This window comes from Telmatherina bonti, assembly GCF_933228915.1.
Source record: "Telmatherina bonti genome assembly, chromosome: 20".
In the NCBI taxonomy this organism is placed as follows: domain Eukaryota; kingdom Metazoa; phylum Chordata; class Actinopteri; order Atheriniformes; family Telmatherinidae; genus Telmatherina; species Telmatherina bonti.
In genome coordinates, this window is record NC_136618.1 from 33,126,025 (window position 1) to 33,149,499 (window position 23,475).

The window sequence follows — 23,475 nt, forward strand, 5'->3', positions numbered from 1 at the left end:
AAGAATAAAAAGAAAAGAAAGGAAAAAAGAAAAAGAAAGGAAAATGACAAAAAAAAGGATTTTTATTGTAGTTTTCCTGTTTAATGTGAGAAATTTTGAGACGGTCCGACGCCCCCGTCATCAGATGAGGTGGTACGACCCCTCCACTGAGCTGAATGAATGAGAGAAAGGGGGAGGGATTCCTGAATAAACTCTGCAGTAACACATTCCTCTGAGCCACACTGACTCCACCAGTTAGCACTGGTTCTGTTGCAGTCTGCAGACTGGTCAGAGTCCAGTTACACTACACTTAGTTAGTTGTGAACCAGTTTAACTTCAGTTAGAGTTAGTTTGACTCCAGTTTGGCTCCAGCTGGACTCCAGCTCAGATGGTGTGTACAGGGATGAAGCTGCTGCTGCTGCTGCTGATGATGATGATGATGATGGTGGAGCGAGCTGCAGCTCAGCAGAGAGGTGAGATGATTTATCATCACTTGGATTTCTAATCAACAGACGGTGAACGACGCTGATAGATGAGACCATTTATTTATCATAAGGTTCTTTCCAGGTGATTGATTGTTCTCTGATCTCCTCTAAGCTGCACAATCAATACCAAAAAGGATTGATCTGATGAGTAAAGAGCTGGAAGTTTTACAATCTTTTATATGTGAAGAATCTGGAGTTTAGTTTGTTCTCTGAACTGATGAAAATGTGAGTTTAACTTCAGCGTGTCTCTGAGCTGTGTGTTCACCTGGTTCAGCTGAGTCAGAGATCCTCCAGATGTGTAACCCAGGTATTCCTCTTTCTGACACTTTTAACTTTTCAGAAAACCTTCAGAAAAAAAGAACTTTTTCTGTTTTATCTGGATCAGAGTGCAGCTCTGTCTGCTTCCTTTTTACCCCCAAACTACTGCAGCTTCCCTCCCCCACAAACCCCTAAAACCTCCCCCGTGTGACCACATCACCTCCCCCACGGAGCCGTTATGTGTGTGTGTGTGTGTGTGTGTGTGTGTGTGTGTGTGTGTGTGTGTGTGTGTGTGATGGGGGAGGTAAATAACAGTATCAACAAGCTGATCAAACACATTACAACACATGTTCATCATCTGTGAGTCACAGTGATGTCATTAAGTTTTATTCTTTTTGATTGGTCCGTGTGACTCACCTGAAGAGACGAATATCTGGACCAGATGTTAGAACTCTGGTGGTCTGAACAGAAAGAACTGGTTTAACTCTGGTTTCTTACCAGTACTGAAGCTGGTTTGATGGGGAAAAGGGAAAATTTCTGTATGAAGAACCAACAAACTCTGTGTCGATGTGTGATTTTCACAGACAGGTTTCACAAAGAGGATCACTTTTCGTGACCAGTCAGAGACGGTGTCTATCTATCTGTCTATCTATCTATCTATCTATCTATCTATCTATCTGTCTGTCTGTCTGTCTGTCTGTCTATCTTTATTTATTTATTAGCAAGTTTTATCATTGCTTGATGTTCTGTTGTCTCAGGACCAGCATGCCATTTTAGACAGACAGACAGATAGATAGATAGATAGATAGATAGATAGATAGATAGATAGATAGATAGACAGACATACAGACAGGCAGGCAGACAGACAGACAGACAGACAGACAGATAGACGGACAGACAGACAGACAGACAGATAGACGGACAGATATACAGATATATCCAGCAGTTTGTCTGCTGTTTTCTTTCTTTCACCAGGGATGAAAACCTCATCGGATTGTCCCTCCGTTGATCTGCTCTGCAGGATGCTACAGATTAGAGCAACACCATCACAGACCACCCATGATGCTAGCACCTGCACACAGCTGATCACACACAGCTCTCATTAACATCTGTGTCCACATGCTGCTGTTCTGCTCCTTTGATGTTTAATGTCTCTGGTTGCAGTGTTATATCTGAATGGTTTTACTGAGCGAGACATTTATTGTCCTGTTTTCATCATCATGTTCAAGGTGAAGACTGAAAACAGACACAACAAGCCAACTTCTGTCTGTTTAAAGAACTTTCTGTGCTCTGATAAGGTTTTACTGCTTTACCGGACTTAGACCCGGTTTAGTTTCAAAGCAAATGCAAAAATTTTGACCTCTCGTTGCCACGGTAACAGAGGTTTAAGTTGATGAAAGCACAAAAGTTAGCTAAATAGCATAACTTCTGTGTGGTTTACTGTTCCAGATAAATGATAATGTACTGTATTACACGAGTCCGTAATGAAATAAGAAATTATTTATTTATCTGAATTGGAATGTTTTAGTATATACATCTTTTTCTGGTTGCATAGTATTTTAAAAGAATTCAGCCAGCTATGGATAGGTGAAGCTTTCCCTTCATGTTTTTTTTCTTTTTTTTTTTTTTTTTTTAAAAAAAAGAATTTTTTTGCGAAAAGGGAGGAGAAGTTGTGTGTGATCTTCAGCTAGTTGAAGCTCTATACGTTCTGATAGGCAGGTGTGACACAGGGATTTGGAAAAAGACTTGATTAATGAGAAACATTAAAGAATTAATTCTAAATTAATTTTACATCCTGACAGGTTCCTGAAAGAAAACTGCTTTCTGAAACCTGAGAATGACAGAATCAGATCTTAGTGGGTCTGCAACATAAAGGATAATGTCATCTGCGTAGAGTGATGGTTTGTGTACACCGCCCCCTTGCTCCATGTATACATTTTGACTTTGGGTCTGATCTTTTACCCTCTGGTCAGGTGATGATGGTCTTTGGTCAGGTGATGCTTTCCCCCTGTATTTTTGTTTTGCCTTTTTGAAAGAATTTATTTAAAGACACTTTACGTGTTGCGCTTTACTCATGGCATGTTTTTCTGTATTTTTCTTTCACACACATCATGGAGTTTTGTTTACATCTTTAAAGTTTGTTGATTTGTTTTGGAGTCTTTGATTCAGAGTAGTGAATAATCTTTTTGGAATTAAGTATCATTCAATCTTTTTAAGGATGTAATGATACATGTGGTGTACCGGGTTCCCACATGGAAGAGCTTCTGTCTTGCACATGCTTCCTCCGTAAACAACACTTGTGAACATTATGTCAAGTGGACATTATGGTTACCGTTTGTTGTGGCTGGGGACAGATTAAATGAGAGCTAGAGCTTGATGACCCTCTCAAGCTCATTAGGTTTCCCAGTGAAGAATGTAAATAGACAAAGACTAGTGGAACAGACAAAATCAGTCTGCAGGTCTTGCTGAGCTGTGTTGATGATCCGTTTTACGTATAGTCCAACCCCCTTCGCATGTGAACGGAAACGCGTTCGCGATAATACATAATTTCTGTATTTCATTTACAGAATACATGCACTTAAAGTTTTACTTTTAAAGCAAACAAACTGTGGATTAAAATATTAAATGCAGATATTGTCTGTTGAAATAAATGAGGCATTTCTCTACTTGTGTCATATTTTTTATTTATCTAAGAATCTTTAATTGGAAAATTTACTGGAAGCAGTTTTTGTTTTCATTTTAAATTCCATTAAACATATTCCTGTTTACACCAAAGTTAAGCAGTTTCATGTTTTTTACTGTACCAAAAAAGAACCAAACCATCACCTCAAAACAGGTTGGTCCCCAACCAGGATTCTCTACGCCCCTATTTTTGTTGAAAGTCACATGATTGCAAGCGACGGTTTCAGCAGGAATCATTAGCGGAATCAGTGTCTGTGTGTTTGTTTCCTTTATGGCAAAATTAAAAATTTTCTTTGATGTCATTTGGAAATGAAAGATCACATGGTCAGGTGGCGTCACTTTATTCAGTCATCAGGTTTTAGACAGTGGCTCAGCAGAAATTATTTACAGAAACTAAAGGTGCGATTCATAGTCGAAGGAAAAACTGGTAGCATGCCTTTGTTTACACATTCATTCATTTGTTCTGCTGTCTTCCAGGTTTGTTTCCAGCCATCTTCAATCTGGTCAGTAATGCAGAGATCAGCAGTAATGCCACTTGTGGGGACCCAGAACCTGAGGTTTACTGTAAACTAGTTGAACATGTTCCAGGACGAAGAATCAAAAACCCACATTGCCCCAAATGTGATGCCAACTCAGTCCTGGCCAAAGGTGTGACCTGAACCTGAGTTCATTTAAAACTTCATGACACCAGCTGAGACTTGGTGGAGTGCTGCCAGACTCCACCACACAGAGTGATGACAGTATTTTTCTGTCTGCAGAGCGTCATTCAATTACAAATGCCATTGATGGGACCAACCAGTGGTGGCAGAGTCCAAGTATCAAGAACGGACGGAAATTTCACTGGGTTACCATCACACTGGATCTGAAACAGGTAACATCCCCACTTATCCTGTAAAAGATATGTAGATGGTTAGCAGAGGGCCTTTGGTGGGGGTTACCAGAGCATTAGCAGATGGCCTATGAATGGTTAGCAGAAGTTAAGTAGATAGCTAGTGAAGGTCCAGTACTGTGGATTCTAAACATTTTTAGTCACAAGCCACAAAGTCAGATACATTAGTGTTTACAACCTCTTTGCATTAACATTAACACATTACCTTTGACAACACTATTAGACATCCCACCTTACCTGATAAACATTGGCTGTCTTATTTGTACAATCCCGTAAAATTATCTTTAGACCCACATGGGGGACGAGAACCTCAGTTTAGAAAAGGCTGGTCTGGCAAATGGCCTGTGGATGGTTAGCAGAGGACCAGTGGAGAGTTAGCAGAGGTCTAGTAGAGCAGTGCTTATCAATCCAGGTTCGCAGGGCTCAAGGTCCTGCATTTTTTAGAGGTAAACCTACTCTAACATTCATTCACTCATTCATTCATTCGTTCATTCATTATCTGAACCGCTTAATCCAATCAAGGTTTCTACTCTAACACAACTGAGTTAAAGTCAATAACTCGTCAACAAGCATGCAAAGAACTTAATGAGAAAGTTATTCAGTCTGAATCAAGTCTGTTGGTGGTACGATAAGGCATGGAGGGCAGTGGATCCTACGGGCCAGGACTTAGAAACACTGGATTCGAGGACCAGTGGAAGATTAGTGAAGGTCTGACTGAGGATCAATGGAGGGTTGATGGAGGTCTTTTAAAGGGGAGAGTTTGTGGAGGTCTAGTAGAAGATCAGTGGAGGGTTAGTAGAGGTCTAACAGAGGACCAGTGGGGTGTTAGGTGAGGTCTAGTAGAGGTCTAGCGGAGGGCTTCATGATTTTTAGCTAATAGAAGGTTAGGAAAGGGTTAGTGTAGCTAACTGGCAATCAGATGGGTTTACATTGTAACATGATTTTGGGTCCTAATAATAATTCAGGGCCGACCAGTCCAGACCAAAAGGCATTAGAGGTGTGGACCTTATTGTTGGCAAGAGAGGTTTGAGCTGAGGACTATAACAACTTGTTTAGGTTCATATGGAGGTTTTGCTTGGTTTTTGTCCAAGACGTTCTTTCAGTCATGTCCTGTGTTGATTGTCTGACCTTTAACTTATAGATGCAGAACTCGAGATATCTAGAGCTACTCATTCACAACAATAATCATCAATATTTCTGATCAACAGACTTAACAGAGATTTTCAACTGAAAAAGAGGTCATATTGCTTGACTTGATATCTTTACTGACCTCTTATCAGATGATGTACGTTCTTGGAATGCCACTTTAAATCAACACCTGTTACACATGCATTGCCTTCATTTCATGTGTTGAAGCATTAATATGGAGGAAAAGTCAGATTTACTGCTACTTCCATCCACCATTACTGGGACTGGAATAAGCTGAATTGGTAAGGGAACATGACCTGTGCTGACCGAAGTTCTATAAGGACTTATACACACAAAATAAACATACACATAAAATATGAAACAACAACCACTGGCTAAATAAATGAATGTCAGGCTGTCAGTCATGTCATGGCAGCTGTACGTCAACAGGAAAGGTTTTTCTTTTCTAGAAGATTCCTGGTTTATCAGCAGCTGAACCAGAGGAAATGTTGACGTGAACCACGCCATAACATAAACCAGATAAATGGCTGACTGTGACACGATGATGTCACTTGAATTTTCGGCTGGTTAAACGCTGTCTGTTTTCTCAGATTTTCCAGGTGGCTTACATTATCATCAAAGCTGCCAACTCTCCACGACCAGGTGAGAGCCATCCATTTACCTATCCTTTTCCTACCATTGACCTATTAACCATCAGTTTACATGTTTACCCTCAGTAAACATACTTGCAGTTTGTTTACATGTAGTTTTATCATCTGAGGGGTGTTCCATGAATCAGTATTAAGGGAAAGTCTCAGTTACTTCGATAAGCAAGACTTCCATTACGTCATCGTGGCATATATCATTCCCAGATGAGTTACCATGGTAACTATTGCTGGCTAACAAATCTGGTCCAGACCAGAATAACTATCCAACTTATTGAAGTCTCATGTCAAAGAATGTTTGACAGTTTGAAAGTCCCAAATCGTTATATGATCTATTATGTGGACCCACAGGTGTAAAACTGGGAGTTCTTTGTAGCCTTTTTGATGATGCTCAAGGCTCCGTTGTTAATAACCACTGCTGTACAGGCTACTTTGATTGGCATACACTTAGCCTTCTAGTGCTGTTTAAATGAATTTAACTTTAACGTAGTTTGACGAAGGTTTCCTTCGTAATCCTCCTTCATGTGGTTCTGCCATCTGTTGATTGATGGTTCAGTCTGAGGGATCAGCATGTCTAACTGAGACTGAACTTCCTCCAGATTTCCTCCATGGAAACTGATTTTCTGACTGTAGAGGAGAATTGTGGAAATCTTTCAATCTTTCAATGAGGACTTTTGTTTTTATATTGATCAAAGATTTTCTGGAACATCTTTGATGCTTTAATGGTTTCTCATTTTGGACTAAATTATGTTTATTCCTTAAATCACTGCCAGACCTAAATGAAAACAGTTTTTGCTTGGTCTGAATGTAGAAACAAACATCTTTCAACAGAATGAGTTATTTGGACAAAGCATGTACATTTCTACGAACCTAGTGGTCTAGAAAGAAGTGACGTCTTCTTGGTCTTTGCGTCCCTACATCTCCTCACCTGTCTGTCTCCAGGTAACTGGATCTTGGAGCGGTCTCTGGATGGGGAGACGTACCAGCCCTGGCAGTTTTACGCCATCAGTGACTCAGAGTGTTTGTCTCGGTACAACGTCACCCCCAGACTCGGACCCCCCACTTACAGGACCGACACAGAGGTCATCTGTACGTCCTACTACTCCAGACTGAATCCACTGGAGCACGGAGAGGTGAGACAGGCCGTCCATCTGTCTGGAGGACATGTCTCTCTGAAAATGTCTCCGTCTCTCTAACACTTGTTTCTCACTGGATGTCAGATCCACACATCTCTCATTAATGGCCGTCCTGGAGCTGACGATTTGACCTCTGACCTCCTGAACTTCACATCAGCTCGTTACATCAGACTGAGGCTTCAGCGAATCAGAACACTCAATGCTGACCTGATGACACTGAGCACGCATGACCCGCAAGACATCGACCCCATCGTCAGCAGGAGGGTAAGACAGGCTGAGGGGGATACTCTGACCGGGACGGTGAGGCAGGCTGTAGATGATCATGTTCATGTTTTTGTGTGTCAGTATTTCTACTCCATAAAGGACATCTCTGTTGGCGGGATGTGTATCTGCTACGGACACGCCCAGAGCTGCTCCCTGGACCAGGTTACTAAGGTAACCACAGACACACCAGTTGACACACCTGTATGAATGAACTTCTTTCTGACTGATGTGTGTCTGTCTGAAGAAGCTGCAGTGTGTGTGTGAGCACAACACCTGTGGAGAAAACTGCAACCAGTGTTGCCCTGGTTACCACCAGCAGCCGTGGGAACCAGGAACCATCTCTGAGGGAAACACCTGCGAAAGTGAGACCACCTGTCTGTCTCGTATCACCTGTCTGTTCTGTCCTGACCTGTCTGTGTCTCACATGTCTGTCTTCGCGTGTCTCTTCATCAGAGTGTAACTGTCACAACAAGACCATGGACTGTTTTTACAACCGGACTGTGTCTGAACTCTCTCTGAGTTTGAACAGTCAGGGGGTTCGTCAGGGAGGCGGAGTCTGTATCAGCTGCCAGCAGAACACCGCCGGCATCAACTGTGAGACCTGCAGGGACGGCTTCTACAGACCTTCCGAGGTACCCCAAATAGTAATACAGACCTTCTGAGGTACCGCAAATCGTACTACAGACCTTCCGAGGTACCCCAAATAGTACTACAGACCTTCTGAGGTACCGCAAGTAGTACCACAGACCTTCCGAGGTACCGCAAGTAGTACCACAGACCTTCTGAGGTACCCCAAATAGTACTACAGACCTTCTGAGGTACCGCAAGTAGTACCACAGACCTTCCGAGGTACCGCAAGTAGTACCACAGACCTTCTGAGGTACCCCAAATAGTACTACAGACCTTCCGAGGTACCCCAAATAGTAATACAGACCTCCTGAGGTACCGCAAATCGTACTACAGACCTTCCGAGGTACCCCAAATAGTAATACAGACCTCCTGAGGTACCGCAAATCATACTACAGACCTTCCGAGGTACCCCAAATAGTAATACAGACCTCCTGAGGTACCGCAAATCATACTACAGACCTTCCGAGGTACCGCAAATAGTAATACAGACCTCCTGAGGTACCGCAAATCGTACTACAGACCTTCCGAGGTACCCCAAATAGTATTAAAGACCTTCTGAGGTACCGCAAGTAGTACCACAGACCTTCCGAGGTACCGCAAGTAGTACCACAGACCTTCCGAGGTACCCCAAATAGTACTACAGACCTTCTGAGGTACCGCAAGTAGTACCACAGACCTTCCGAGGTACCGCAAGTAGTACCACAGACCTTCCGAGGTACCGCAAGTAGTACCACAGACCTTCTGAGGTACCCCAAATAGTACTACAGACCTTCCGAGGTACCCCAAATAGTAATACAGACCTCCTGAGGTACCGCAAATCGTACTACAGACCTCCTGAGGTACCCCAAATAGTAATACAGACCTCCTGAGGTACCGCAAGTAGTACCACAGACCTTCCGAGGTACCCCAAATAGTACTACAGACCTTCCGAGGTACCCCAAATAGTAATACAGACCTTCCGAGGTACCCCAAATAGTACCACAGACCTTCCGAGGTACCGCAAGTAGTACCACAGACCTTCCGAGGTACCCCAAATAGTACTACAGACCTTCTGAGGTACCGCAAGTAGTACCACAGACCTTCCGAGGTACCCCAAATAGTACTACAGACCTTCCGAGGTATCCCAAATAGTACCACAGACCTTCTGAGGTACCCCAAATAGTACTACAGACCTTCCGAGGTACCGCAAGTAGTACCACAGACCTTCCGAGGTACCCCAAATAGTACTACAGACCTTCTGAGGTACCGCAAGTAGTACTACAGACCTTCCGAGGTACCCCAAATAGTACTACAGACCTTCCGAGGTACCCCAAATAGTACTACAGACCTTCCGAGGTACCCCAAATAGTACTACAGACCTTCCGAGGTATCCCAAATAGTACCACAGACCTTCCAAGGTACCCCAAATAGTACTACAGACCTTCTGAGGTACCCCAAATAGTACCACAGACCTTCCGAGGTACCCCAAATAGTACTACAGACCTTCCGAGGTACCCCAAATAGTAATACAGACCTTCCGAGGTACTGCAAATAGTACTACAGACTTTCTGCCATACCAGTACAGTGTCAAGGTTTGTGGAGGTGTGGGAAACAGAACAAGACACAAGTGTAATAAATAGACTAATTGGAACTAGGTGAAATGAATGAATAGGAAACAAGGTTTGGCAGAAATCACAACTACAACTCATAAGTTAAGAAGTAATCCTGTATTAAACATTAATATCGACAATTCTCCCATAAACAATGTTCTTGAGACCAAACTTCTGGGAGTGACAGTTGATAACTAATTATCATGGAGAAAATGCATAAATAATATGATTACAAAGATGTAATTATAAGAAGACAGGCAACTTTTATGACGCAAAACATCCTCAAAACGATAATGTAATCACTGATCTTATCTCAATTAGATTACTGTCCAGTCGTTTGGTCAAATGCCACAAGGGAGGTGTTAGACAGAATACAATGTACAAAATAAGCTGCCTGAACGGTACTGAAGAGTGATTTCAGGACAAATATCATCACGATGCATAAGAAACTTAACTGATTGTTGGTCAAAGACAGAGTCTTATACTCATTGACAGTTGTAATCAGAAATATATCTGTCATTAAACTACCTGTTATTTTATTTGATAACCTTACTTTTAGTGCTGGAAATCACGAATATACCACAAGACATGCAAAAGATGGAAATTTTAGCTTGCCTAAAGCAAAATCAAATGCCATAAAAAGAACTGTTCTGTATAGAGGCATGAAAATATGGAAATCACTACTGAAGATGAGTAACCACTGACCTAAAAAACGTTAAAATATTATTAAAAGACCATTTGTCAAAAGTACAGGTATCTATATAATTCCTAATTATAAGGGTTTGGTGATTAAAGTATAATAAATACAAATGAATGTGTAATAGGGTAAACAAATTCATAATGTGGATAGATGTGTACTAGATTTGTATTACAGATGATCAAATATATAGGTTGATTTCTAATTATGAGTAAGCATATTTTGTACATGAATAGGGTGTGTATTACACTAAACTGTTTATATGATAGAATACGATGTATTATGGTAAAGTACTGGATGTACCATGAATGGAAATGACATGCATGCATTTAGTATGTAAAAATGGATGTAAAGAGATGATTTGAATGTAAATATCTTGTATTTCCAGGATTGAACAGAAGTGCTGATGTTCTGTGTAACTTTTACAAGGTGTAGTTTTTGATGTTATAATTGTGCCGGACCCCAGGAAGAACACAAGCTACAGCTAATGGGGATCGAAATAAACTAAAACTAAAACTAAACATGTGAAAAGAACTGTCAATCACATGATCAGAGTAGTCTGGATGAACGTTCCCCATTTCTTGGAACTATATTTAGGCTCTTCAGGTGGAGATGTTTCACTCTGGAGGCGAGACAAAGATGGCGGACCTATCCTCCCCAGGCAGAAGCTGAAAGCTGTCACTTTCATGATGAGGAAGTTGAACAGTTCTAGGATGGTTTTCTTCCATCATTGGATGGCGAAATAATGACAGAAATGTTGGGGACTGTGGTTAACTGGTTAATCTGAGTGTGAGTGGTTGTTTGTCTCTCTGTGTGGTCCTGTGGACTGGTGACCTGTCCAGGTGTACTTGCCTCTCGCCCAGTGATTACTGGGACAGACTCCAGCTCCCCCACGACCCTTAATCAGGCCAAGCAGCTTGGAAATATGATGGACTGAGGAGGACGGGGGCAGTGTGTCCTCTGGGGAGTGTGTTGAAAACTTCCTGAGAGTCTTGTAAAGAGGAAAGGGACTCAGGAATGTTATCTTTGTGTTTGTTTATAGTGGGAGAAAGTGAACCAGAGAAAGTCCAATCCCATCTGTTGAGACGGTTGTTGGTCTGGTGTTCTGACCTGAGATTAAAAGTCCCTCCTGTAGAGGTTAATAACAGGTGTCTCTGCCGATTGCAAGGGTGATAAATTGGGCAGTTTCTTGTTTGCAAGAAAGAACAAGAGAAAAGGAATTTTTCGGTCTGTTGGTCCTCAGTCCTGAGATTCAGAACCCCAAGATTACTTTGTTCCTCTGCCATGACATTTTAAATACCTCCTTTTTGCCTATTAATTGATAAATAATCTCTTGTAGTGTTTTCATCCACTTTGTAGTGTTTCATTTTAATAATCATTCAAGTGTTATTAGGTGCCTTGTTTCCTGTTTCACTGAATTTCCTCCTGATTTTCTCAGAGTTTTCTTGTTGATATTTTCTGTGGACAATCATGGTTGTTGTGACTGGCTGGATTTTATTGTGTGAGGACTTCTCTGTAAATCGTGTTTCCCATTGGGGACATTAAATTGCTCCGCTGTTAAGCGTTTCACTTCCTCCCGAACTTCTTTTCTTGCTGATCAGCCCCACCGCTGGTGTCATCTACAAGTTTGACCCATGTTTGGCGTTATAGGCCTACTTAACTCACACACAGTCCGTAGCATTTTGTGACTCTCTTCCTCAACCACTACTGAAATTACTGAGCGAACAAGCAGTGCAGAAGCTCTCATTCACATTTGCAGCACTATGGAAATGCTATGAATCATCAGACAAAATAATAAGGATATTAATAACTCTCATAAACTGACTGAGAAACACTGAATAAATGTTACTTAAATGCTGAATTTATGTCACCACTCCTGCTGAGCAGGACAAACTTAAAGCAACTTAGCAGCAATTGTAAAGAGTTAGAATTGATGGTTTTGACCCTGATGTCTGACAGAAAAAGTCACCACAATGTACTGGTTTATCAGTTCAACTGGTTGCGAATGAAGTACACAATCAGAAGACACATTTAAAGGAGAAAAATCCATAGTTTTCTCTTGAAAGAAAAAAAGAATTTTAGAAAGAATAAAACAGATTATTATGCATGTAATTTGTGTTAATGGAGACATTAAGCCTAAAATGGACAAGTAATGTTGTGGGGAAAGGAAATACCCTTATTAGCCATTTTGAAACATGTCTAGGGATAACTATAAATATTAAATTAAATTGTTTATGTGAAGCTTGACAGAACATCACTGAATGAATGTCCAAGAGCTACTAACTATACATTAATATTTGTCCGATCAATCAATGGACAGGAAGCTCTAACATATATATATATATATATATATATATATATATATATATATATATATATATATATATATATATATATATATATATATATATATATATATATATATATATATATATGATGACATGCAGTAAGGTACTTTAGGTTTTACTAAAGACCTGTACTGACAATACCCTGTCAATATGCTCTGTATATGTGTGTGTGTGTGTGTGTGTGTGTGTAGGTTTCTCCATACGCAGACTTCCCATGTGTTGAGTGTAGATGTGATCCGAGAGGATCCAAGTCATCAGTCTGCTCTAGAGATGACACACAGCCAGGTAACTCATCTCATCACCAGAGTTTACTGTTCTTTTCAGCGTCTGTGACGACAGCCTGCAGCTCTGAATGTGTGTGTGTCCAGGTGTGTCTGCAGGCCAGTGTGTCTGTAAAGAGGGATTTGCAGGTCGACAGTGTGATCGTTGTGCCTTTGGGTACAGAGATTTTCCTTGGTGTATTCGCTGCGAGTGCAACCTGTCAGGCAGCACCAACACCGATCCATGCAGCCCCTGCACCTGCAAGGTAAACTATGACATCACAGCTTCACCTGTTGCCTGATGCATCACCTGTGATGTGACATCTCACTTGCGCTCTCCTCCTCAGGTGAATGTGATGGGGGCACACTGTGACCTGTGTAAGCCAGGTTTTTATAACCTGCAGCAGAGCAACCCATTCGGCTGCACTGACTGCTTCTGTTTTGGTGTTTCTGATGTGTGTGAGAGTTCTGTCTGGACCACAGCTCAGGTAACACATCGTTCTACCCAGGAATGAACATATCTACAAAAAATGCAGTCTCTGATACAATTCCTTGTTCAGGTGGTTCTTACAGATGCTTTGTTCCAGCTGTCTCAGCCTCTCCAGTCCCCCGTAGTTGTGTATGGAAATGATCTCCATAGCAACACCTCCTCTGGAGGTCACCAGCAGGTGCTGTTGTGGGCAGCGCCTCAAAGTTTTCTTCACAACAAGGTTCGGCACTGGTTCTGGTCACAATCTCAAACAGTAATTTACCTGTTTAACTGTGTCACTAAACATGCAACGCCCACTTTTCAGCTGGTGTCTTATGGAGGTTTTCTGAACTTTTCTGTGGCTTATGACCTCCCACTGGATAATCAAGACCACTCTCTCCCTGCCCACTGTGATGTCATCATTGAGGTGAGAACTCAGATCAAAAAAGGTTTAGAGGGAAGTATAGCTTAGTATCATCTGCATAGCAATTAACATCTTTTAAATGTTTTTTTTTAATATCAACATCTAATTCTAATAATAGTATCCATACAATATTAATGTGACATATAGAACATGAAAACTGTCGGCACAAGTACAGAACTCTGAGGAACTCCATGACTTACTCTGGTGTGTGAGGAAGACTTAGTGTTTACATGAACAAGCAGGAATTTATATAGTAAATAGTAAATATTATTTATTAAGTCTGATATTCATGGCTCTGAAATGGCACTGAGCTCCAGCAGGACCACCTACAGGAGTCCAGCACATTTATACATTGCATGAAGAAACTGTGTATGTTTGGCTTATCAGGGTTTTTCTTTCTCTTCGGAACTTGTATTTACATTTACTTTTGTCAGGGTAACAGTAAAACTTTTCCAAAATACTCTTCTTTAAGAAGCTCATACATGATACTCAGCTATTCTTAATAAATCTGAGATTAACTCAATTCTGGAAATGTATGAGTTAATTTCTCATTATTCAATTTTGGATAGTAAATACCAGACGTTGGATAAATGAGAGCCCCCATAATGATGTTTTTGTCTCTTTTTGTCAGGGTAACAGTGAAGCTCTTCGCCTGTCACCTCCTTTTCTCCTCTTCCTCTCCCCGTTGGCTGAGCAACATGTTGCCGTGGCATTGATCCCGCAGAGATTTGTGAATGATCGAACTGGGGCTCGTATAACCCATGATGACCTGCTTTTGGTCCTTGCTGATGTCACATCGCTGTTGGTTAGAGTTCAGCTCAATGCCTCTGCTGATAGACTAATACGGTAATGAAGGTTTAGCTGACCACCTTTACTGAACTGTGCTATGAGCCTGAAATGATTGTTCTCCTAGATTGTTTTCTTGTAAAAGATAAAAGAAAAACAGTAAGGAAATTTTAATGAACAGATGTCTTAGGATGAGAAAAGCTACAGGTTGTGTGCCAATTCATTTAACTATTTAAAAACTGTTGTTAGAATCTGTCCATTTCATTTTATCTTTTATATATTTGCAACTTTTCTTGTCTTAGAACATAGAAAATACTACATATTTGTCATACATCAGAGATAAGATGAAAGAAGCTCTTTGTTGCATGTTTAAGCCACGCATTAGAGTTTTCCTGTAATCACATTCATATAAAGGTCCAACAAACCAGGATGAAGTCAACCTTAATAAAAAAATTTTTAAAAAAAGGCTCATCTCAGCATATTATCTATAGAATGCTCTTTGGCATATCAAGACATCAAACAGCAGCAGGTTAACACTGACTGTTTTTATCAATGTCTGTTTGTCTTCCAGACTCAGTTCAGTGTCTTTGGACACTGCAGATCCTGGATCAGATTCTGGTATTCATGCTGTTGCTGTAGAGATCTGTGAATGTCCATGGGGTTACAGCGGCACTTCCTGTGAGGTCAGTGGTTTACTTATTTAATTGCATCAATTAGTTTACTGTAGGTAACGTTGGTACTCGAGGCAATGTTGAGGTCGTTGGTGAGGTTGGTACTATGGGTAAGTTTGAGGCTGGTATATAAGGTCAGTACTATGGGTATGGGTAATATTGAGGCTGTAGGTAAGGTCGGTACTATGGGTAAAGGTTGAGGCTGTTGGTAAGGTCGGTACTATGTGTAAAGGTTGAGGCTGTAGGTATGGTCGGTACTATGGGTAAAGGTTGAGGCTGTTTGTAAGGTCGGTACTATGTGTAAAGGTTGAGGCTATAAGGTCAGTACTATGGGTATAGGTTGAGGCTGTAGGTAAGGTCGGTACTATGGGTATAGGTTGAGGCTGTAGGTAAGGTCGGTACTATGGGTAAAGGTTGAGGCTGTTTGTAAGGTCGGTACTATGTGTAAAGGTTGAGGCTATTAGGTCAGTACTATGGGTATGGGTAATATTGAGACTGTAGGTAAGGTCGGTACTATGGGTAAAGGTTGAGGCTGTTGGTAAGGTCGGTACTATGTGTAAAGGTTGAGGCTGTAGGTAAGGTTGGTACTATGGGTAAAGGTTGAGGCTGTTTGTAAGGTCGGTACTATGTGTAAAGGTTGAGGCTATAAGGTCAGTACTATGGGTATAGGTTGAGGCTGTAGGTAAGGTCGGTACTATGGGTATAGGTTGAGGCTATAAGGTTGGTACTATGGTTATAGGTTGAGGCTGTAGGTAAGGTCGGTACTATGGGTAAAGGTTGAGACTATAAGGTCGGTACTATGGGTAGAGGTTGAGGCTGTAGGTAAGGTCGGTACTATGGTTAAAGGTTGAGGCTGTTGATAAGGACAGTACTATGTGTAAAGCTTGAGGCTGTAGGTAAGGTCAGTACTATGGGTATAGGTTGAGGCTGTTTGTAAGGTCGGTACTATGGGTAAAGGTTGAGACTGTAGGTAAGGTCGGTACTTTGGGTAAAGGTTGAGGCTATAAGGTCGGTACTATGGGTATAGGTTGAGGCTGTAGGTAAGGTCGGTACTATGGGTAAAGGTTGAGACTGTAGGTAAGGTCGGTACTATGGGTAAAGGTTGAGGCTGTTGGTAAGGTCGGTACTATGAGTAAAGTTTGAGGCTGTAGGCAAGGTCGGTACTATGGTTAAAGGTTGAGGCTGTTGATAAGGACAGTACTATGTGTAAAGGTTGAGGCTGTAGGTAAGGTCGGTACTATGGGTATAGGTTGAGGCTGTTGATAAGGACAGTACTATGTGTAAAGGTTGAGGCTGTAGGTAAGGTCAGTACTATGGGTATAGGTTGAGGCTGTTTGTAAGGTCGGTACTATGGGTAAAGGTTGAGACTGTAGGTAAGGTCGGTACTGTGGGTAAAGGTTGAGGCTATAAGGTCGGTACTATGGTTATAGGTTGAGGCTGTAGGGAAGGTCGGTACTATGGGTATAGGTTGAGGCTGTAGGTAAGGTCGGTACTATGGGTAAAGGTTGAGACTGTAGGTAAGGTCGGTACTATGGGTAAAGGTTGAGGCTATAAGGTCAGTACTATGGGTATAGGTTGAGGCTATAAGGTCGGTACTATGGGTATAGGTTGAGGCTGTTGGTAAGGTCGGTACTATGGGTAAAGGTTGAGGCTGTTTGTAAGGTCGGTACTATGGGTAAAGGTTGAGGCTGTAGGTAAGGTCGGTACTATGGGTAAAGGCTGAGGCTATAAGGTCAGTACTATGGGTAAAGGTTGAGGCTGTTGGCAAGGTCGGTACTATGGGTAGAGGTTGAGGCTGTAGGTAAGGTCGGTACTATGGGTAAAGGTTGAGGCTGTTGGTAAGGTCGGTACTATGGGTAAAGGTTGAGGCTATAAGGTCAGTACTATGGGTATAGGTTGAGGCTGTAGGTAAGGTCGGTACTATGGGTATAGGTTGAGGCTGTTTGTAAGGTCGGTACTATGGGTAAAGGTTGAGGCTGTAGGTAAGGTCAGTACTATGGGTAAAGGTTGAGGCTATAAGGTCAGTACTATGGGTAAAGGTTGAGGCTGTTTGTAAGGTCGGTACTATGGGTAAAGGTTGAGGCTGTAGGTAAGGTCGGTACTATGGGTAAAGGTTGAGGCTATAAGGTCAGTACTATGGGTAAAGGTTGAGGCTGTTGGTAAGGTCAGTACTATGGGTAGAGGTTGAGGCTGTAGGTAAGGTCGGTACTATGGGTAAAGGTTGAGGCTGTTGGTAAGGTCGGTACTATGGGTAAAGGTTGAGGCTATAAGGTCAGTACTATGGGTATAGGTTGAGGCTGTAGGTAAGGTCGGTACTATGGGTATAGGTTGAGGCTTTAAGGTCGGTACTATGGGTATAGGTTGAGGCTGTAGGTAAGGTCGGTACTATGGGTATAGGTTGAGGCTTTAAGGTCGGTACTATGGGTAGAGGTTGAGGCTGTAGGTAAGGTCGGTACTATGGGTATAGGTTGAGGCTGTTGGTAAGGTCGGTACTATGGGTAGAGGTTGAGGCTGTTGGTAAGGTCGGTACTATGGGTAAAGGTTGAGGCTGTAGGTAAGGTCGGTACTATGTGTAAAGGTTGAGGCTGTAGGTAAGGTCGGTACTATGGGTATAGGTTGAGGCTATAAGGTCAGTACTATGGGTATAGGTTGAGGCTATAAGGTCGGTACTATGGGTATAGGTTGAGGCTGTTTGTAAGGTCGGTACTATGGGTAAAGGTTGAGACTGTAGGTAAGGTCGGTACTATGGGTAAAGGTTGAGGCTATAAGGTCGGTACTATGGGTATAGGTTGAGGCTATAAGGTCGGTACTATGGTTATAGGTTGAGGCTGTTGGTAAGGTCGGTACTATGGGTAAAGGTTGAGGCTGTTTGTAAGGTCGGTACTATGGGTAAAGGTTGAGGCTGTTGGTAAGGTCGGTACTATGGGTAAAGGTTGAGGCTATAAGGTCAGTACTATGGGTAAAGGTTGAGGCTGTTGGTAAGGTCGGTACTATGGGTAGAGGTTGAGGCTGTAGGTAAGGTCGGTACTATGGGTAAAGGTTGAGGCTGTTGGTAAGGTCGGTACTATGGGTAAAGGTTGAGGCTATAAGGTCAGTACTATGGGTATAGGTTGAGGCTGTAGGTAAGGTCGGTACTATGGGTATAGGTTGAGGCTTTAAGGTCGGTACTATGGGTATAGGTTGAGGCTGTAGGTAAGGTCGGTACTATGGGTATAGGTTGAGGCTTTAAGGTCGGTACTATGGGTAGAGGTTGAGGCTGTTGGTAAGGTCGGTACTATGGGTATAGGTTGAGGCTGTTGGTAAGGTCGGTACTATGGGCAGAGGTTGAGGCTGTAGGTAAGGTCGGTACTATGGGTAAAGGTTGAGACTGTAGGTAAGGTCGGTACTATGGGTAAAGGTTGAGGCTATAAGGTCAGTACTATGGGTATAGGTTGAGGCTATAAGGTCGGTACTATGGGTATAGGTTGAGGCTGTTTGTAAGGTCGGTACTATGGGTAAAGGTTGAGACTGTAGGTAAGGTCGGTACTATGGGTAAAGGTTGAGGCTATAAGGTCAGTACTATGGGTATAGGTTGAGGCTATAAGGTCGGTACTATGGTTATAGGTTGAGGCTGTTGGTAAGGTCGGTACTATGGGTAAAGGTTGAGGCTGTTTGTAAGGTCGGTACTATGGGTAAAGGTTGAGGCTGTAGGTAAGGTCGGTACTTTGGGTAAAGGTTGAGGCTATAAGGTCAGTACTATGGGTAAAGGTTGAGGCTGTTGGTAAGGTCGGTACTATGGGTAGAGGTTGAGGCTGTAGGTAAGGTCGGTACTATGGGTAAAGGTTGAGGCTGTTGGTAAGGTCGGTACTATGGGTAAAGGTTGAGGCTATAAGGTCAGTACTATGGGTATAGGTTGAGGCTGTAGGTAAGGTCGGTACTATGGGTATAGGTTGAGGCTTTAAGGTCGGTACTATGGGTATAGGTTGAGGCTGTAGGTAAGGTCGGTACTATGGGTATAGGTTGAGGCTTTAAGGTCGGTACTATGGGTAGAGGTTGAGGCTGTGGTAAGGTCGGTACTATGGGTATAGGTTGAGGCTGTTGGTAAGGTCGGTACTATGGGTAGAGGTTGAGGCTGTTGGTAAGGTCAGTACTATGGGTAAAGGTTGAGGCTGTAGGTAAGGTCGGTACTATGTGTAAAGGTTGAGGCTGTTGGTAAGGTCGGTACTATGGGTATAGGTTGAGGCTGTTGGTAAGGTCGGTACTATGGGTAGAGGTTGAGGCTGTTGGTAAGGTCGGTACTATGGGTAAAGGTTGAGGCTGTTGGTAAGGTCGGTACTATGTGTAAAGGTTGAGGCTGTAGGTAAGGTCGGTACTATGGGTATAGGTTGAGGCTATAAGGTCAGTACTATGGGTATAGGTTGAGGCTATAAGGTCGGTACTATGGGTATAGGTTGAGGCTGTTTGTAAGGTCGGTACTATGGGTAAAGGTTGAGACTGTAGGTAAGGTCGGTACTATGGGTAAAGGTTGAGGCTATAAGGTCGGTACTATGGGTATAGGTTGAGGCTATAAGGTCGGTACTATGGTTATAGGTTGAGGCTGTTGGTAAGGTCGGTACTATGGGTAAAGGTTGAGGCTGTTTGTAAGGTCGGTACTATGGGTAAAGGTTGAGGCTGTAGGTAAGGTCAGTACTATGGGTAAAGGTTGAGGCTATAAGGTCAGTACTATGGGTAAAGGTTGAGGCTGTTTGTAAGGTCGGTACTATGGGTAAAGGTTGAGGCTGTAGGTAAGGTCGGTACTATGGGTAAAGGTTGAGGCTATAAGGTCAGTACTATGGGTAAAGGTTGAGGCTGTTGGTAAGGTCGGTACTATGGGTAGAGGTTGAGGCTGTAGGTATGGTCGGTACTATGGGTAAAGGTTGAGGCTGTTGGTAAGGTCGGTACTATGGGTAAAGGTTGAGGCTATAAGGTCAGTACTATGGGTATAGGTTGAGGCTGTAGGTAAGGTCGGTACTATGGGTATAGGTTGAGGCTTTAAGGTCGGTACTATGGGTATAGGTTGAGGCTGTAGGTAAGGTCGGTACTATGGGTATAGGTTGAGGCTTTAAGGTCGGTACTATGGGTAGAGGTTGAGGCTGTAGGTAAGGTCGGTACTATGGGTATAGGTTGAGGCTGTTGGTAAGGTCGGTACTATGGGTAGAGGTTGAGGCTGTTGGTAAGGTCGGTACTATGGGTAAAGGTTGAGGCTGTAGGTAAGGTCGGTACTATGTGTAAAGGTTGAGGCTGTAGGTAAGGTCGGTACTATGGGTATAGGTTGAGGCTATAAGGTCAGTACTATGGGTATAGGTTGAGGCTATAAGGTCGGTACTATGGGTATAGGTTGAGGCTGTTTGTAAGGTCGGTACTATGGGTAAAGGTTGAGACTGTAGGTAAGGTCGGTACTATGGGTAAAGGTTGAGGCTATAAGGTCGGTACTATGGGTATAGGTTGAGGCTATAAGGTCGGTACTATGGTTATAGGTTGAGGCTGTTGGTAAGGTCGGTACTATGGGTAAAGGTTGAGGCTGTTTGTAAGGTCGGTACTATGGGTAAAGGTTGAGGCTGTTGGTAAGGTCGGTACTATGGGTAAAGGTTGAGGCTATAAGGTCAGTACTATGGGTAAAGGTTGAGGCTGTTGGTAAGGTCGGTACTATGGGTAGAGGTTGAGGCTGTAGGTAAGGTCGGTACTATGGGTAAAGGTTGAGGCTGTTGGTAAGGTCGGTACTATGGGTAAAGGTTGAGGCTATAAGGTCAGTACTATGGGTATAGGTTGAGGCTGTAGGTAAGGTCGGTACTATGGGTATAGGTTGAGGCTTTAAGGTCGGTACTATGGGTATAGGTTGAGGCTGTAGGTAAGGTCGGTACTATGGGTATAGGTTGAGGCTTTAAGGTCGGTACTATGGGTAGAGGTTGAGGCTGTTGGTAAGGTCGGTACTATGGGTATAGGTTGAGGCTGTTGGTAAGGTCGGTACTATGGGCAGAGGTTGAGGCTGTAGGTAAGGTCGGTACTATGGGTAAAGGTTGAGACTGTAGGTAAGGTCGGTACTATGGGTAAAGGTTGAGGCTATAAGGTCAGTACTATGGGTATAGGTTGAGGCTATAAGGTCGGTACTATGGGTATAGGTTGAGGCTGTTTGTAAGGTCGGTACTATGGGTAAAGGTTGAGACTGTAGGTAAGGTCGGTACTATGGGTAAAGGTTGAGGCTATAAGGTCAGTACTATGGGTATAGGTTGAGGCTATAAGGTCGGTACTATGGTTATAGGTTGAGGCTGTTGGTAAGGTCGGTACTATGGGTAAAGGTTGAGGCTGTTTGTAAGGTCGGTACTATGGGTAAAGGTTGAGGCTGTAGGTAAGGTCGGTACTTTGGGTAAAGGTTGAGGCTATAAGGTCAGTACTATGGGTAAAGGTTGAGGCTGTTGGTAAGGTCGGTACTATGGGTAGAGGTTGAGGCTGTAGGTAAGGTCGGTACTATGGGTAAAGGTTGAGGCTGTTGGTAAGGTCGGTACTATGGGTCAAGGTTGAGGCTATAAGGTCAGTACTATGGGTATAGGTTGAGGCTGTAGGTAAGGTCGGTACTATGGGTATAGGTTGAGGCTTTAAGGTCGGTACTATGGGTATAGGTTGAGGCTGTAGGTAAGGTCGGTACTATGGGTATAGGTTGAGGCTTTAAGGTCGGTACTATGGGTAGAGGTTGAGGCTGTGGTAAGGTCGGTACTATGGGTATAGGTTGAGGCTGTTGGTAAGGTCGGTACTATGGGTAGAGGTTGAGGCTGTTGGTAAGGTCAGTACTATGGGTAAAGGTTGAGGCTGTAGGTAAGGTCGGTACTATGTGTAAAGGTTGAGGCTGTAGGTAAGGTCGGTACTATGGGTATAGGTTGAGGCTATAAGGTCGGTACTATGGGTATAGGTTGAGGCTGTTTGTAAGGTCGGTACTATGGGTAAAGGTTGAGACTGTAGGTAAGGTCGGTACTATGGGTAAAGGTTGAGGCTATAAGGTCGGTACTATGGGTATAGGTTGAGGCTATAAGGTCGGTACTATGGTTATAGGTTGAGGCTGTTGGTAAGGTCGGTACTATGGGTAAAGGTTGAGGCTGTTTGTAAGGTCGGTACTATGGGTAAAGGTTGAGGCTGTAGGTAAGGTCGGTACTATGGGTAAAGGCTGAGGCTATAAGGTCAGTACTATGGGTAAAGGTTGAGGCTGTTGGTAAGGTCAGTACTATGGGTAAAGGTTGAGGCTGTTTGTAAGGTCGGTACTATGGGTAAAGGTTGAGGCTGTAGGTAAGGTCGGTACTATGGGTAAAGGTTGAGGCTATAAGGTCAGTACTATGGGTAAAGGTTGAGGCTGTTGGTAAGGTCGGTACTATGGGTAGAGGTTGAGGCTGTAGGTATGGTCGGTACTATGGGTAAAGGTTGAGGCTGTTGGTAAGGTCGGTACTATGGGTAAAGGTTGAGGCTATAAGGTCAGTACTATGGGTATAGGTTGAGGCTGTAGGTAAGGTCGGTACTATGGGTATAGGTTGAGGCTTTAAGGTCGGTACTATGGGTATAGGTTGAGGCTGTAGGTAAGGTCGGTACTATGGGTATAGGTTGAGGCTTTAAGGTCGGTACTATGGGTAGAGGTTGAGGCTGTAGGTAAGGTCGGTACTATGGGTATAGGTTGAGGCTGTTGGTAAGGTCGGTACTATGGGTAGAGGTTGAGGCTGTTGGTAAGGTCGGTACTATGGGTAAAGGTTGAGGCTGTAGGTAAGGTCGGTACTATGTGTAAAGGTTGAGGCTGTAGGTAAGGTCGGTACTATGGGTATAGGTTGAGGCTATAAGGTCAGTACTATGGGTATAGGTTGAGGCTATAAGGTCGGTACTATGGGTATAGGTTGAGGCTGTTTGTAAGGTCGGTACTATGGGTAAAGGTTGAGACTGTAGGTAAGGTCGGTACTATGGGTAAAGGTTGAGGCTATAAGGTCGGTACTATGGGTATAGGTTGAGGCTATAAGGTCGGTACTATGGTTATAGGTTGAGGCTGTTGGTAAGGTCGGTACTATGGGTAAAGGTTGAGGCTGTTTGTAAGGTCGGTACTATGGGTAAAGGTTGAGGCTGTTGGTA

The 23,475-nt window shown here is 43.0% G+C and overlaps 1 protein-coding gene across 1 annotated transcript in view; it reads left to right on the forward strand.

The window, feature by feature from the left end:
• Positions 1 to 382: 382 nt before the first annotated feature.
• lama1 (laminin, alpha 1) overlaps positions 383 to 23,475 on the forward strand; it is a gene marked incomplete at both ends in the record, with an annotated part of 58,195 nt that continues 35,102 nt past the window's right edge. The window contains 16 exon segments of the mRNA XM_079260008.1: positions 383 to 452; positions 3,882 to 4,052; positions 4,163 to 4,275; positions 6,033 to 6,084; positions 7,029 to 7,219; positions 7,307 to 7,486; positions 7,568 to 7,657; positions 7,731 to 7,848; positions 7,940 to 8,118; positions 12,942 to 13,035; positions 13,131 to 13,276; positions 13,358 to 13,498; positions 13,571 to 13,720; positions 13,805 to 13,906; positions 14,535 to 14,749; positions 15,261 to 15,372. Of these exon segments, the coding sequence (XP_079116134.1) occupies positions 383 to 452; positions 3,882 to 4,052; positions 4,163 to 4,275; positions 6,033 to 6,084; positions 7,029 to 7,219; positions 7,307 to 7,486; positions 7,568 to 7,657; positions 7,731 to 7,848; positions 7,940 to 8,118; positions 12,942 to 13,035; positions 13,131 to 13,276; positions 13,358 to 13,498; positions 13,571 to 13,720; positions 13,805 to 13,906; positions 14,535 to 14,749; positions 15,261 to 15,372 (2,124 nt within the window).